The sequence below is a fragment of the Ostrinia furnacalis genome, unplaced genomic scaffold (assembly GCF_004193835.3).
Source record: "Ostrinia furnacalis isolate ACB-3 unplaced genomic scaffold, ASM419383v2 OfSCF4031, whole genome shotgun sequence".
NCBI lineage: Eukaryota > Metazoa > Arthropoda > Insecta > Lepidoptera > Crambidae > Ostrinia > Ostrinia furnacalis.
Window position 1 is genome coordinate 165,302 of NW_021134270.1, and position 16,700 is coordinate 182,001.

Consider the following 16,700-nt stretch of genomic DNA (forward strand, 5'->3'; position numbering starts at 1 on the left):
ACAAGCGTCTTATTGTATAATAGCTAACGTGAACACGTGTTTAAATGCATCAAGGTAAAAATATCCAAAAAACTCTTTATTGACTGGACTTCAAGAACATTGAACATTTTGACATTTAATTTTATTAAGGGCTGATTTTTCAATCGTCGGATAACTTTTAACTGAAGAATAAGTTTGGCACATGACAGTTTCAGTATGGGAAATATGTCAAAATGACAATTTTATTCCTCAGATAAAAGATAACTGACGATTGAAAAATCAGCCCTAATTTAATCATGAGCACAATATATCAGTTGATCATTTTATCTATCACACCTTTTGTTGTACTTGTATTTTCTGATGTGTACCATTTGTCACTAAATCATTGTAACCATGGTGACTTTTTGATGTTCATACTTTTTGCCACACTAACAGCCGGTCCGTATGGACATTTTGACACCTGCACATTCCAACCGTTGAGCGATTTTTCGCATCGGCTACCCAGTCCCAGAACGGCGTGGGACGCAGCGTGGCACCTGGTCGTAGGCGGCGGTGGCGGCGGGGTCGTCGTGGTCGCGGTCGTGGAACAGCTCGCGGCGCAGCGCGTCGAGCTCGTCGTGCTCCTTCTGCCGCTCGCGCCGGTCCGCCTCGGCCTCGCGCACGCGCCCGCTGAGCCGCCGCTGCAGCTCCTTGCCCCTGCGGACACGGAAGGACCTCGGTAGGGTTTGCCCCCGGGAAATCTCGGTACTCATTTCTCCCGGGAATTGCCGATAATCTAATCCTTTATCCGGTTCCGGTACTGACGATGCGATTCCCGAGACTTTCGGTACTTTCGGGACTTCAATAATTTATTTTTGAATAACAATTTTTTGACTAGACGCCATCGTCTGTTGCGGTTATGATTTTTAATGGGCATTTATAACTAGTTTTGTCGTGTCGTGTAACTGTTTTGACTGATTTATTATTAAGGTAACAGACCAATTGAACTGAACAGAAAAACCTTTCCTACNAACCACCACGACTCTTTACTTTCTTTCATAATATGAGAAATGAATATGCAATGACCTCAAGATAAAAATGCCATGATTGTAAGAGCTGGCTGTTTGGAATAAGCTAAAATACAATTTAGTTTCTATTTGAAATTTGTGGTAAGCTTGTAACTTCAACTTATGTGACCTGAGGGCTTAGTGTAAGTTTACATCAAACTAGCGAAAAAATATTGATGAAGATTTTAATAATTTATAAAGTGCCCCATAAGGGCTACCTTTTTCTTTTTTTATTATTTTCTATTGACGTTCATAAGTGCCACTTGTGGTCTAAACTGAATAAATATTTTTGATTTTGATTTTTGATTTTAGTTCTTGAAAGTACACTACGCCCCCTGAATACAAGTCAGACAATAAATGTTCAAAAGTAGAAACTCCGTTTTCTAAAAATGGTATATTATGATGTGTGGATGACAAAGTGCACATTTTAATCAAAAACCAGTCGTAAAATGGTCGAAAAGCCTTTTTTTGTATGGAACAGTATGGAATTTTAACAGATTCGATTTTCGATTCGATCAAAAAGTGCAACTTGTCTAGGGGGGATGGTCAATAAAGACAAGTTCTTCACCTTACATTAATGAAGAACTTTACATCATCACTAAAACAAATCTATGTAAAGCAAATGAAACTTACCGATGAAGACCGTGACGGGGGGTCCTTCCGAGTCCTTGGCGCCGTTGGTGTTCCTGGTGGGCGGGCGCGAGATGACGGCCTTGCCCGCCGGCGCCGGCAGCAGCGCGCCGCGCCCGCCCACCACGCCGCCCACGCCGCCGCCCGCGCCGTATGTTCCCACCATCACCTGCAAGTTGCAAGCGCACCCCCTCCAACTTTACTACAAAGCAGGGTACTCATCTATAGTCTGGTCCGTGAGCACGTAGAATTTTGTCCAATGACCCCTAGCTACCCATCCTTATCGCTCGCGCGTAATTATATTGCTGTCGCGACTGTGCGACTGGCACCCGCAGTGAGTGTGCGAGCGCGATAGCAACATAATTACGCGCGAGCGATAAGGATGGGTAGAAAGGGGTCATTGGACAAAATTCTACGTGCTCACGGACCGGGCTTTAGCCGTGTAGCATGTAACGTATCAGATACTGTATCAAGTGAGTACATAGGCACGAGCCCGCTGCGAGCTGCTCGCGCGTGGTTCGCAGGGAGATCGCAGCGACTCGCCGACTGGCGGTATCACTGCGAGCGCAAAGGCGGCTCGCAGTGGGATCCAGAATCTCGCAGCTATATACGCGATCACCGTGGACGAGCCATACTCACTTGAAGGTTGGATACGTTACATGCTACGTTACGTGCTACATGGCAGGTGAGTACCCTGCCCAATTTAACGTTTTCATCATNTTAGAGATTATTGGAAAGAAAATAGAACAAATAAAGAATAATACCAAGGAAGACTTAGACGACACATCCTTCGACAACCATGATTTGCACCACTACATAGCCATCTACCTCCTGACGGGTGCCGGCCTCGTGACTGCTGTGGCCTACGGCGTGCGGAGGATCCGCGCGCGCGCCCAGTGGCCGGCAGCTGAGCAGGCGCCGCCGCAGCCGCAGCCCCGCGCCCGCGCTGCTGCCCTGCACCGCAGTGCTAGTGCAAGTGACCAGTGTGATAGTGCGAATGTCCAGTGTACTAGTGCAAGTGACCATGTGTATGCTAAAGTGAAAAAAGTGAAATTACCAAATTCTTTTAATTTTAGTGTTGTTGAATAGAGACTATAAGAATTGAATTTTTAAGTTTACCATGTTATTATTATCACCTTGTAAATTGCACCAATTTATTGTTTTATCATCTTGTATCACCTTGCACCCTCATTTGCTTATTCTTTCTCCCTCGGGAATATGTACGAAGTACAGTGCATTCAACTCGCCCGTAAGCGCGCGGTCAGCATTTACCAATCTGACCCAATTTTAACCTTTTCATTATTTTAATATCTTTAAGTTAGTTCGCGTTCGGTTACCATCGCCGCGTGTACTCAGCATACCATTTAACCATTTTTGGCACTCACTTGTAGTACTTGTGGTCGTCGCGCTCGTCGTCGTAGTCCTCGAGGAACTCCTTGAGGCGCTTGGCCTCGCGCTCGCGCTCCTCCTCGCGGCACTCACTTGTAGTACTTGTGGTCGTCGCGCTCGTCGTCGTAGTCCTCGAGGAACTCCTTGAGGCGCTTGGCCTCGCGCTCGCGCTCCTCCTCGCGGCACTCACTTGTAGTACTTGTGGTCGTCGCGCTCGTCGTCGTAGTCCTCGAGGAACTCCTTGAGGCGCTTGGCCTCGCGCTCGCGCTCCTCCTCGCGGCACTCACTTGTAGTACTTGTGGTCGTCGCGCTCGTCGTCGTAGTCCTCGAGGAACTCCTTGAGGCGCTTGGCCTCGCGCTCGCGCTCCTCCTCGCGGCACTCACTTGTAGTACTTGTGGTCGTCGCGCTCGTCGTCGTAGTCCTCGAGGAACTCCTTGAGGCGCTTGGCCTCGCGCTCGCGCTCCTCCTCGCGGCACTCACTTGTAGTACTTGTGGTCGTCGCGCTCGTCGTCGTAGTCCTCGAGGAACTCCTTGAGGCGCTTGGCCTCGCGCTCGCGCTCCTCCTCGCGGCACTCACTTGTAGTACTTGTGGTCGTCGCGCTCGTCGTCGTAGTCCTCGAGGAACTCCTTGAGGCGCTTGGCCTCGCGCTCGCGCTCCTCCTCGCGGCACTCACTTGTAGTACTTGTGGTCGTCGCGCTCGTCGTCGTAGTCCTCGAGGAACTCCTTGAGGCGCTTGGCCTCGCGCTCGCGCTCCTCCTCGCGGCACTCACTTGTAGTACTTGTGGTCGTCGCGCTCGTCGTCGTAGTCCTCGAGGAACTCCTTGAGGCGCTTGGCCTCGCGCTCGCGCTCCTCCTCGCGGCAGCGCTCGCGCTCGCGCTCCTTCTCGTACTCCTTGGCCTTGCGCCGCTCGCGGCTCTCCCAGTTGCGGAGCCTGTGAACAAATATTTATAAATATTTCACTGCCTTTTAATGGGATAACCCTCTCCAAATTACCAGAAACAAATGAAGGATTTAGTCTACTCTTCCGACCATGATCAAGCGGATTGTGGAGGCCTCATATTCGCATTTTTTCCCACACAAAATTTACGAGAACAATGGGGGTCCTACCCTGCCGTAATCACACTCATAATATACAGGAGCCTATCAAAAACAAAAAAGACTGTCGCTTAAGTTAGAACCTTTTTAACGTGTGGAATTGCAATAAAGAATTTGAATAAGAAAAATGTTACCTCTCCTGGTAGGCGGCCTCCTTCTCGCGCGCCTTCTTCTCGAGGCGCTTCTTCTCGCGCGCCTCCTCCTCCATCTCCTTCTCGCGGCGCGAGTCGGCCTCGGAGCGGCTGCGGCCGCGCGAGCGCGAGCCCGAGCGGTCCCTCTCGCGGGAGCGCTCGCGGTCGCGCTCGCGGTCGCGCTCACGCTCGCGATCACGTTCGCGCTCCCGCTCGCGCTCTCTGTTCGGATTGAAGAATAAACTTAATTCATAAGAAAAAGCTGCAATCTTAAAAATTTTATTGCATTGTAACATCGTTTGTTTAAAGCTAAGCGTCCACTTGTCGGTATCGTACGCAACGGACGCATCGTACAAAACGGATAAATGTTTCACAGTGCGTCCACTGTACCGGCAGCGTACGGATTACCGACGGTGAGTACCAGCATACGGATTGACGAAGCCAGTTCATTCGGATTTTCATAGTGAACGCACGTGTGGACTCTGTGAGAATGGAGGAAAGCGATGAAGAACAATTGGCCGACGATACAGAGCGAGCGCCGGACTGCGTCCACTGATCGGCATTACGTATGACGTCATCGGCAGGCATCGCAAAAGTTGCCTTTCGGAGCATTACATAGGTGTCGGCATTGTCGATGTGCGATGCGTACGATGCGGACAGGTGGACGCACTTATATGAGTTTCTATATAAATAATACTACGATCCGTTGCGTACGATACCGGCAAGTGGACGCTTAGCTTAATGAAGTAAAATTATTAAAACACTCCCTATCGTATTTTTATTTTATGTGTAGGACTATGCTATGGATTACCCTTTCATCGCCAAACGTAGGTCCCGCTTGATCTCATAGCGTGTTCTGATGTATGGGTGCACATTCAGGTTTATAAACACAGCGGCACTTGTATATTTCAACATTGCACTTTCCCTATTACACTTTAATAGTAAAGAAACAAAGCTCGCAGTAAATAACGATGCTCGATTGACCTAGATCGGAAACATAGGTTCCAACATGTCTAAATAAAAATGTGTAAATGAATCTTCGGTAAACAAAGATTAATTTATTTGTGAGGATTTTTTAATTGATAGTGTTTGTAGCGAATTATAAACTATGAATAAATGCAAACACTGGCGACGTTATCAAACGCCTCCATAAAACTGAGGAACTATGCAAGACTGTGTGAAATTGTACTCGGTTACTACACAGTACACACACAACAGATGGATCTTGATAATTTTTCCTTCGGGTCATAAAATGCTATGCAATATGTTCAAATTATCCAATTGGCATCTACATTTAACTTGATACATTGTTTCTATTGTTTAGTAAAAAGTAACGAAATGTAAAAGACCTATAAAAGACAAAAAAATCATAACAGGTACTTTGATGGATGAATACAGTTTGACCTGTATCACAGATAGGTACATTTGCAGCAACTATTTGCTGGCATGTTGCATAATAATTTGTAGCGGATATAAAGTCATGTAAACTAACGAGTCCCGCGCCGGGCTAGTGAATCATAAACCTTATCAGATTTATCGCAGAACATTATTGCCCCGCGCCGTGTTAACTGATTTCTTATTTGTGTACACTTCGAGAGTAATAAACAATCAATCAATCCGCTATGAACCTGAGGTAGCTAACCCAAAATACGACACGATGTCTTATTTTACTATATTTATGAAGGTGCACAATTTGTTCATTATAAATGCCATTGGATTGAATACTCGAACTTAGTTACTTCGTGACTATGGCGCTTGCAACAGTGCCGAAATATCAGGAACTCAAAATTAAGGTACATTGTAGCAATCCCGTCAATAATAATTATTATGTTAGTGACCATGAAAGTTTAAAACAATATACTCGAAATACTATAAAAATTAGTAAAGACATGACTTACCTCTCACGGTCTCGTTCCCTCTCCCTTTCTCTTTCTCTCTCGCGCATTTCACGCTCCCTCTCCCGCTCGCGAGCCTCCCTAAAACACAAGATAACGTGACATAAATCTGTACAGTGCAAAAGGAGTGTAATGTAACATGGACATAGAGCGCTGCGTACCTCTCGCGCTCGCGCTCCCGCTCCCTCTCCCGCTCGCGGTCGCGCTCCCGCTCTTCCCGCTCGCGCTCGCGTTCCTTGTCTCGCTCCCGCTCGTCGCGTCGCTCCTTGCCTCTGAACATGTTCAAATTACTTTACAAATGTGTTATACAATATAGAAAGTCGTCAACTGCAAATGTAGCGGATTAACAAGCTGAAGTGACAATCAATGGGCAGGGCACATAGTACGCAGAACTGACGGCCGATGGGGCAGCAAGGTTCTGGAAAGGAGGCCGCGTCCCGGAAAACCCACAAGGTGGACCGATGACATGGTAAAAGTAGCAGGGAAGCGCCAGATGCAGGCCGCTACAGTCAACATAGAAAGCATTGGGGGAGGCCTATGTTCAGCAGCGGACGTCCTATGGCTGAAAAAATTATGATGATGATGAATGAATGAATATTCTCTTACCTGGAAACACTGCGCCTCCTCCTGTCCTTGTCTCTGTCGCGCTCGCGCTCTCGGTCCCTCTCCCGCGAGGGCTGACGCTCTTTGTCTTTATCTTTGTCCTTGTCGCGCTCACGCTCGCGCTCCCGCTCCCGCTCCCGATCGCGATCCCCGCGGTCGCCACGCTCGCCGCGCTCGCCGCGGTCTCCTCGGTCTGGTCGCTCTGGTCGGTCGGCGCGCTCACTGCGGTCGGCGCGCTCGCTGCGGTCGGCGCGCTCGTTGCGGTCGGCGCGCTCGCTGCGGTCGCGGTCGCGGTCGCGGTCCCGGTCGCGCTCGCGCTCGGCGGCGCGCGGCTCCCGCTTGCGGCGCACCACGACGTCGGCCTCCTCCTGCCGACGAGCCGGCCTTCAGCGCGGGCCGCCTCGGGCGCCGCCCGGCCCAGGTGCGAACCTAACCGGCTGATAGAAACGCGTGGCCTGATCGCTTCTTATACGTCTCAATTGAGTTAAAAGACGGCGCGTTTTTTCATTGAATGTAGGCAAACATTGCAAAGCTGTAGTATATTTATTGCAAAATAAATCCTTTGGTTTAAAACCATATAAATTAAAGCGGGGAAAGACCTCGAGCAAAAATATTAAAATAAAGAAACAAAAACGAAAAGTAATTATAGTAAATATTTTCCCAGTATTAAGTGAGTACAATAAAAGGCCAATATTCTGCACTTTTTAGCTTTGACAACGCGTTTCTAAATCAGCTCAATCGCAAGCGTATATGAGTAATTATTTGAGTTTCAGAAATAAATGACCAATTGATTATTTTGTAAACCTTACAGAAACTTTCGAAAATAAAAAGCTAGCTGTATAAAATAAAATAAAAAAAGAAGTTTCATTTAAAATTGCATGTTTCGAAAGTTGAGTGTTACTATTAATGAGGTTTGTTTTTAATTTGAGTTACCTCATTTGTTTTGCAACACAGCATGTTGCCATGTTATAATAAATGGATAACTTAGATTTTTATTTTCATTTTACTATTAGTAATAAAAATCGTCATCGTTTAGTTTTTAGCAGATTCAATCGATTCGTTGATGGATGACCTGCATTTAGTACTTGTGACAAAATTTTAAATATGCCCGTACATAATCATCTACAAGACATTACAAAGGTACATTTCAAATTATAATAATCTGTCTCAAATAAAATTCGAGGGGGTAAATCGCACTTTGGAGCCGGGCGCGCGCGAGCCCTCTCGCTACACTAAAGGCGGAGTGACACAAACAAATTCATAGTATAATAAAGACGCCCCACCCGCGCTCGCTTGAAACTGGTTCATGTGATAACCTATTTATCCAAAAAGTTGATGAATAGGAGATTCAATTCTCCTTCTGCTAGGTGTTAATTGATTAGCTCGCTTGAGGCACGCCACTGGTGCTCGTCCGTAATCACAGTAGCAGGAACATCGACTGGTGTGATGAGTTGCAGACACTTCTAGTCCCCCTTAAATTTTGATTCAACCTTATGTGTATGAGTTGTAGACATTTCTAATCCCCTTTCAACTTTTGATTTACCTCATGTGTAATCATTATTTAAATGTGTGTTTCAATACCCAAAAATGAATCCTATTGACAAACCGCTTACTGCAATATCTTTAAATATGAATGTTGGAAACTTATCTAGAACATTAGGTGTCTAGCGAGAGCGGGCGGGCGCGCCGGTATCGAATGCACGTTTCATACGGTAGCTGCGATGCGGCGGCGGCGGCGGGGCGGCTACTTACAGCCGGCGGCGGCGGCGGCTCCGGCGGCGGCTCCAGCGTCGGCGGCCGGCGAGCGCGCTCCGAGCCATTGTTAATACAGTTCCGAGCGAACCGCAGGGATAACTTAATGAGGGTTGCTACCGGTTTGCTTTACCGTAACCGCATTACTATTTTCAGGAAGAAAAACTGATGGTAGCAACCTCGGATTGAAACCTCGCGTGAGCTGGAGCGCGCGGCGCCGGTCGCGGTCGCTCGTCCGCAACTCACGAATGCGGACTCGCAACCCGGGGCCACCTCGATCGAGAACGCTCCTTTTTTACAATATTTAAAGTACAGCGACAACTATAAATATCCTAATACCCGCATTTACGAATTAGGCAATAAGTATGTAACTTTCATAATGGTCAAAAATAACATTAATAAATCAGTAAATCGGGTATAAGATACGTTCATATAGGTCGCATGTTTCTACAAACATCTTACTGATAAATTGACGTAAAATCAAAGAGATGTGTGGCCGAACTGTCATCTGTTGGTAAAGCTAGGTAACCTATCAGTAAGCGAGTCGTGAAACGCTCTCGGTCGGAGGTGAGCCGATAGTAATGTAATACATAGACAGGAATGTGTAAAGGATCACCCGATTCCTAAAAGGTGCCGTCGGACGGTACGAAACTAGGCTAATCGATTATCGGATCGCAGGTGATGAGCGGTCCTTCAAGCCATGACCGAATGCAATGGTTTATCGAGATAATTATAAAATGAAGTGATGATGAGAAATCGATTAGAAAATAACTGCAACGAAACAAGCTGCGACCGACGACTTCCCCGCAGGGCCTCGCTGGTAATTTTTCAAAAGCTACACAACACGTACGTAATTAGTTTGTAATTTGGAAAAAAATATATAATTATCATAATATTATTCACACCGAATATTATCTTAATATTATTATATCTTACAAAATCAGGAGGAAGTCGTCAATCACGCCTGAAGAAGTGTGTTGTGTAAGTGTGTGTTTGAGTTATCATCTTTAGAAAAACATCAGCAAGTAAAACAAATTTAGCTGTATGTGAGGCGCGTTATATGCTCTTGAAATATTTATGAGCGTTAATAAACACGCCATAAATGTATCTGGTTTAGAAAACATGTAAATGTTCATATAATTTGTTGATGTATCTAATATAATTTAAGAAAAGGAAAAAAGATATGAGAAATGTAAGAAATCGAAAGCTAAAGATAAAATTAAATAATGAAATAAGAGTAATGCTACTAGAGATTGCAAAATCCGGATTTTTCTTAAATCCGGTTTTCCGGATTTGTGTTACGTACAAATCCGGATTATCCGGATTTTTCGAATATTGTGTAATTTTTTTAAACCATCATTTTAATTTAAGTAAAACGTAGTTTTTTTTCAAAAAGATGTAAGTATTTGAAGAAAAGCGTTTTATTTTATTATCGCGCATGGAATTTATTCCTCTTTTTTTCGGTTTGCGCTACAAGCTTACGAAATTATTTGAACTTTGCATTATTTTCTTCGTTTTAGTACAACTGCATTTCAGAATAAAAACTTGCTTGTACCTATAANGTGTGTGGTATGAGACATGACACAGCACAGACTCACCGTGGCCTCTCGCGCCGCGCCGTCGCCCGCGCGGCACCTACCACCGCAACAGATCAGCGCAGCCCGCCGCGACACAACGCACGCCGCGCCGCGCCCACAACGCTAAGACATACATCGCAGGGGGCGCGACGTCGATGACTTATAAATCATCGACGAAAGGTTGCCGCGAATTTACAACTCGATATTCGTTATTAAAACTGTCATTTACCATTAAAGNCTAACTAATATTTACCATTAAAGGCATTGCAAAAAATTTCTCATGAAAAAAATAGATTCTGTAGACACTGAACGCGTTAGAATCCTCTCTGCTGATGTGTGCTTTAGCGAGTAATGGGCTTTATGCACTTTTGCCAAATAGATCTTGCTACCTACCGTTTCAATACATAAAGGAATTTACGATCACAATATTTTTTCTATCTAAAATATCGATAAAAAATATTTTTATTTAACATTAAGTTTTAGTTTCAGAAGATTCAGAAGATTCAAACGTCATAAACAGAAAAGTTACTGACCTCTTTTACCCTCCTATTTGAAAAAAAGATATACTATTAGCAAAATTAGGCAATAGAAACTTTTCGCCAAAGAGTTGTCGACTGTATGTTTACAAATTCACACAACCCAAAGGCGTTCCATAAACATTTCAGGCAAGCCCTGTTCATCATCGATCAAATCTGCACCCCGGGTGAGACCGTCATCCGGAGCGAGCCTGCATAATCAAAGTATTACACAACAACAAGTTTTAAACTGATCATTCAGAATCTACCCGCAAGATCTTGACTGCCGCGCTGGCGGCGTGCGCCGTGGACGTGTCCGTGTGCCCGGCCGGCTGCGCATTAACGGGACGGGGGGGTGGGGTGAGGGGAGCCGGACGCGGCGTTACCTTCATGCTCTCGCGGAACTTGCCGATCTCGCGGTGGATGACGTCACGCTTCTCCTCCGAGATGTCCGCCTCCTCCAGCACGCGCGCCGTCTTCGAGATGGCCTCCTCTGCGGGGGGACGAGAGATTAGATACCGCCTCCACCGCTGAAGCCCGGTCTCCGAGCACGTAGAATTTTGTCCAATGATCCCAAGCTACCCGTCCTTATCGCTCGCGCGTAATTATGTTGCTGTCGCGACTGTGCGACGGGCGCCCGCAGTGAGTGTGCGAGCGCGACGGCAACATAATGAGGGCTATCGTTTTAGCGCTCACCAGTTGGCGCCACTGTAGAGTAAGGACCTGTCACTTGCTAGTAGCGAAGACAGTGGCGCCGACTGGTGAGCGCGAAAGTGGTAGGAAGACTATCGCATTTGCGCTCATCAAGATGGCGCCACTGTAGAGTAAGGTCCTGTCAATCCCCATGGGTGCCAACTGTTAAGTATAAAGACGATAGCCCTCATTGCGCGTGAGCGAGCGACAAGGACGGGTAGCTCGGGGTCACGTGCTCGTACCCTTCTGCAGCAGCTCGTAGTTGTTGATGTCGTGCTGGTAGTCCAGCATGATCTGCGCCAGCTTGCGCTCGGCGGCGGCGTCCAGCGCCCGCTGGCGCGCGTCCAGGTACGGCGCCTCGCCCTCCGTGCCCGGCGCGCCCTCCTCCGCGCCCAGCCGCGACCGCTGCTCGGCTGCAAGAGGAGCCAGGTTAGGCCGGCAATACACGGACAGCTCGAGCAGCCAAGAGTCAACAGCTTGAAGCTGCCAGCGATAATTGCTCGAGCAGTTGGTATTAACTGCTCAACAAATCACAAGCGCGCCCGCCGTGGAATGAAGAAAGGCCCGCCATACATGGACAGCTTGAAGCAGCTAGTATCCGACAGCTTCAAGCTGCGACTGCATAGCAAACTAAAGTAGGTACACTACGTACACACATATACGGAACCGCTCGAGCAGTTACAACTGTTTCCGTAGTCTATAGTTGCTATGCAGGCGCAGCTTGAAGCTGCCGACACTAACAGCTTCAAGCTGTCCGTGTATAGCAGGCCTTAGTGTGGCTGGCAGGCGGGCCGACCGCATGCTACACACCACACTCGTGATGAAAGAACTCGAGTCTTTTAAAAGAAGCTCGACTCATTTCGACGACTTATGAGACTTCACAACTCAATCGAGTCTTTAAGGCCCAGAACATCAGCCACCAGTTTGAAAACGGTTTGAAATGGTCGCGTCATGTGTGGTCTCTCAACGGAATATATGGCAGAAACTTAGATGCAACTCAAAAGTAACTAGAAGTTGCAGTTTCGTTGCAATTGCGTTTCACGGTGTGTTCTGGGCCTAAGTCTTGAGCCTTTTAGGAGTCTTCGACTATGACTTGAGTTTTATTTTTAGATTTAGTCAATTTAAAAAGACTCGAAATTTTTAAACGACTCAGTCGTGACGAAAAGACGAGAACAAAAACACAAGTTTTATTATTTTAATTTTAAACAGCTCATGGTATGCTAAACGACACAACTTGGTCGCAAGTCTTTTAATAAAGAACTCGAGTCGTTTTATTTCCGAGTCTCATTATAATGACTGGAGTTCCCTTAGCTTAGTAGTCTTTTTTTTTTTTTTTTTCGGATAACCAACAGCAATACAATACAAATAATGGGACCTTAAATTATGTATCTGCTTAGCCATTTATAGGTAATCGCAAATGGAAGTTAAGATGCAAATAGACCATATGCCATAGCAGACATTAAAAGAATTTACAAGTGAGTCTTGAGTCGTATTTTCGGAGTCGAGTCTAGTCCTAACTTAAAGGACTCAAAAGCTTCGAGTCCTTTGATCTGCACGCCACACTCACTCTTGTAGGTGTCACGCAGCGCAGCGCCGCCTCGGGGCTGAGGACTCAAGCCTCGAGTCCTTCACCTGTAGGCCACACTCACTCTTGTAGGTGTCGACGAGCGCCTGCATNAGTTGCTATGCAGGCGCAGCTTGAAGCTGCCGACACTAACAGCTTCAAGCTGTCCGTGTATAGCAGGCCTTAGTGTGGCTGGCAGGCGGGCCGACCGCATGCTACACACCACTAGTGATGAAAGAACTCAGTCTTTTAAAACAAACTCGACTCATTTTGACGACTTATGAGACTTCACAACCCAATCGAGTCTTTAAGGCCCAGAACACCAGCCACCAGTTTGAAAACGGTTTGAAATGGTCGCGTCATGTGTGGTCTCTTAACGGAATCTATAGCATATACTTAGATGCAACTCAAAAGTGACTAGAAGTTACAGTTTCGTTGCAATTGCGTTTCACAGTGTGTTCTGGGCCTAAGTCTTGAGCCTTTTAGGAGTCTTCGACTATGAGTTTTATTTTTAGACTTAGTCAATTTAAAAAGACTCGAAGTTTTTAAAGGCTCTTACATTTTAAAACGACTCGACTCGTTGGAGTCGTGAGTCTCTAATATTTCAGTTCAGTTTTAGACTGCTACAGCCAAAGTTATGTGGTGCCATATATTTTCGTATAATGTAAAGTAGAATAGAACCATTTAATTGGGGGTATTTTGTAAAATATATAAAATAAATAAATAAAACACAAGTTTTATTATTTTAATTTTAAACAGCTCGTCGTATTTTTTTTTATGTGACAGGAGGCAAACGATCAGACGGATCACCTGATGGTAAGTGATTACCGTCGCCCATAGACACCCGCAGACCCAGGGGCGTTACAGGTATGCTAAACGACTCGAGTTCTTTAAGACTTGCGACTAAGTTGTCTTATTATAATGACTGGAGTTCCCTCAGCTTAGTAAAGAGTCTTGAGTCGTATTTTTGGAGTCGAGTCTTAAAAATCGAGTCTAGTCCTAACTCAAAGGACTCAAGCCTCGAGTCCTTCACCTGTAGGCCACACTCACTCTTGTAGGTGTCGACGAGCGCCTGCATCTTGCCGTCGGTGCGCGCCAGCAGCTTCTTGTCGGCCAGCGCGCGCTCGTGCAGCAGGCGCACGCAGCGCAGCGCCGCCTCGGGGCTGGCGAACTCGCAGAAGCCGAAGGTGGACACGCGCTTCCAGCTCAGCACGGGCCCGCACGCGCCCAGCAGCGCGCGGATCATGGCGTCCGGCGCGCGCGACGTTATGTTCCCTGCCCGGGACCAACCACCACGACTCTTTACTTTCTTTCATAATATGAGAAATGAATATGCAATGACCTCAAGATAAAAATGCCATGATTGTAAGAGCTGGCTGTTTGGANTTCATCATCAAAATGCCCGTTAAAGTTACTCAGGCAGCATTGCCTAGGCACTTCAATTCAACCATCTTCGTCTACATGAAAATAGTTTGAAATAATATTTCCTGTTTTCGCAACATTTTGCTCTACTGCTCCGCCTCTATTGACTATAGATAAGTTTATGTTATACATATGTATAGCCTCAAATAAGTCTTCCTCGATACAGGGGGCTATCCAACACAATCGTAAAATTCATTTTAGTAATTAAAAAATATCTGTGTTGGATTTTTACTTTCTGAGAAGTTGTCCAAAGATATCAATTTTGATATGTTTTCTTTAGAGACAACATTATTAAACTATAGGATATAGCTCGCAAAAATTAAAAATATTCAAATTCTCCATACAAAACGCCATTTCATACCTACACCTAATTAACATTGTTCTCAAACATTACAGTTGATCAATATGCACTCCCAGCATTTTCAATTGATTTAAATCAGTGATTGTATTAAAAGAATCATGCAATAAAAATTGTGATTTAAATCATTCAACCCTGTTCCTGAGATTTAAGTGTGTTAACACCTTCAAGCANCCTAATAAAAATAAAAAAAATCAAATTAATCAAAAAAATCGTGATTTTTTTAAAAAAATCTGATTTTTTTGATTAAAATAAAAAAATCGTGATTTTTATCCACCCTGGTTAACACATTCAAGCATACATAAGAAACTCTTCAGGTTTATAATATTGGTAAGTAATTAGTAGGTATAGTATTAAACAGAGATAATGCAAGTGGGTAATTTAATCAAGCCAGCTGGCTACTTACAATTGAATCAAATAGAGGTCTAAATATAAGATCAAACTTGTTCAGTTTGATTCCCTAATGAGTCTTGTTTTGAAAACTTTTAGAATTTTTCTGTCTTACAGTTTAAATGAATCTTATCTACTAAGTGCCTAAGTGAAGGTGCATCGTGCGGTGCACACAGCTTATGACCGCAGTCTGTGGAGGAACACTATCTGTGGTCACGATCCTCATCAGTGAGGGACCGAGGAAGAAGAAGAAGAAGTGAAGGTCTTAATTGTCATTTTTATTTCAGCCAAAGGACATCCACGGACTAAGACTTACTCCAAGGATGTTCACAATGAATAGCTCTGCGCTGCCCATTTCCATGTGAATCATACAACCTCCTTCAAGATTGTCCATCCATGGAGGGTGAGGATTACTTATTTATTTACCAACTTGCCTTTTTATCAGTTTTTGGTCCAATTTATGGTCAGCATTTAAGAAATAATATCAATAAAAAAACAGCTATAGGTATGCCCCGCCCACTAACACTAAAGTTTGGTTTTGATATAATAACACAATTAAGTTTCTTTGCTAGTTAGTTAGCTATACCCTTCTCTATTGCATATTTCAGCCTCACATACCATAGAAACTCCCAGGGCACTCTGTCTTTTAAACATGTTTGTACGCAAACCGTCCAAGACGTTGACATCTTTGCCAACTCCTTAGTGTTTTGTAAAAAAAATAAGATTGTATTTGTCTACTAACCATAAATAGATATAAGTACTTACTAACATTAAATGTAATTTTAAATTGGCAATGTGAGCGCTTTGGATATAAATCTGTAAGCTCACTTGCATTTTAATTAAATAAATAAATAAAAATGGTATTTTTCAACTACCAATGTTCAATTTTCACAACTTTATTCTAATGCACAACTCTAAACATTATCGAGGTTCATAATATCCATACTTTGTGTAAATTTTTCAATGCTTTGGATGAAACACAAAGTTTAAGTTGAAGTAAAAAATAACATGAACAGATTAGCATCACTAAAACTTACACCATTACATAAATTATGTTTTGTTCCACTATCTAATGTGTCCTGCATTAGCAATATAAAGCTGCATATTTTACACAAAATAAAAATGATAAGTACTTATTTATTTCTTCAAATATAACTATGGCAAATTCTGCTACCCATGATATTGCTGCTATAACAGGTACCTAGGTTCTTCACTAGCTTGTAAGTATCCAAGGTCTTGATGTCAACCAAGTTACTAGAAATGTAATAATTCCTCAGAAAAATAACCACGAGGACTTCATTAATCACAGAAAATTAGATTTGAAGATTTTGATGTGAATTTTAACACAGGTTATAATGAAAATTTGAAGACTTACGTGAGTAGCCATGGGCATTGTGACGACTCCTGGGGCAATGCCGTACGGCACCAGGGGTGGCCGAGGTGGGTACGACATCCTACCACAAAACACTCGTTTTCTTCTCTGAACTCAAAGCACTCATCCGCTGCATACAACTAATGACACTTCAACACTATCACAAAGCTTGAAAATAAAATATTAATAAGACCTAAGCACTTTTTTAAATATTCACTATAAAAACAATAAATAACACATGAATAATTTAAATAAAACTAATCAAGCGCTGCAACTACACGTCCCA

At 44.5% G+C, this 16,700-nt stretch overlaps 1 protein-coding gene across 1 annotated transcript; it reads right to left on the reverse strand.

Annotated features, from left to right (window-relative positions):
- Positions 1-445: 445 nt before the first annotated feature.
- LOC114358576 (RNA-binding protein 25-like) lies at positions 446-16,495 on the reverse strand. The gene is made up of 11 exons (XM_028312576.1): positions 16,418-16,495; positions 13,923-14,181; positions 11,551-11,721; positions 11,002-11,108; positions 10,122-10,158; positions 6,995-7,139; positions 6,330-6,440; positions 6,172-6,249; positions 4,277-4,495; positions 3,817-3,978; positions 446-675 (listed from the first exon to the last, which is right to left on the reverse strand). Exons 1-11 carry the CDS (start codon positions 16,493-16,495, stop codon positions 477-479), a joined length of 1,566 nt encoding a protein of 521 aa, XP_028168377.1. The 3' UTR covers positions 446-476.
- Between the last annotated feature and the right edge of the window lie 205 nt (positions 16,496-16,700).

What these genes read in the sequence shown, in the direction of transcription:
- LOC114358576 (XM_028312576.1), bottom strand. Translation starts at nt 16,495, where the DNA reads ATGTCGTACCCACCTCGGCCACCCCTGGTGCCGTACGGCATTGCCCCA. An exon ending in GCGCGGCGCGAGAGGCCACG is followed by an intron (nt 7,140 to 10,121) that starts GTGAGTCTGTGC and finishes GCTCGTCGGCAG; the next exon opens with GAGGAGGCCGACGTCGTGGT. An exon ending in AGGGAACGAGACCGTGAGAG is followed by an intron (nt 4,496 to 6,171) that starts GTAAGTCATGTC and finishes CAATCCGAACAG; the next exon opens with AGAGCGCGAGCGGGAGCGCG.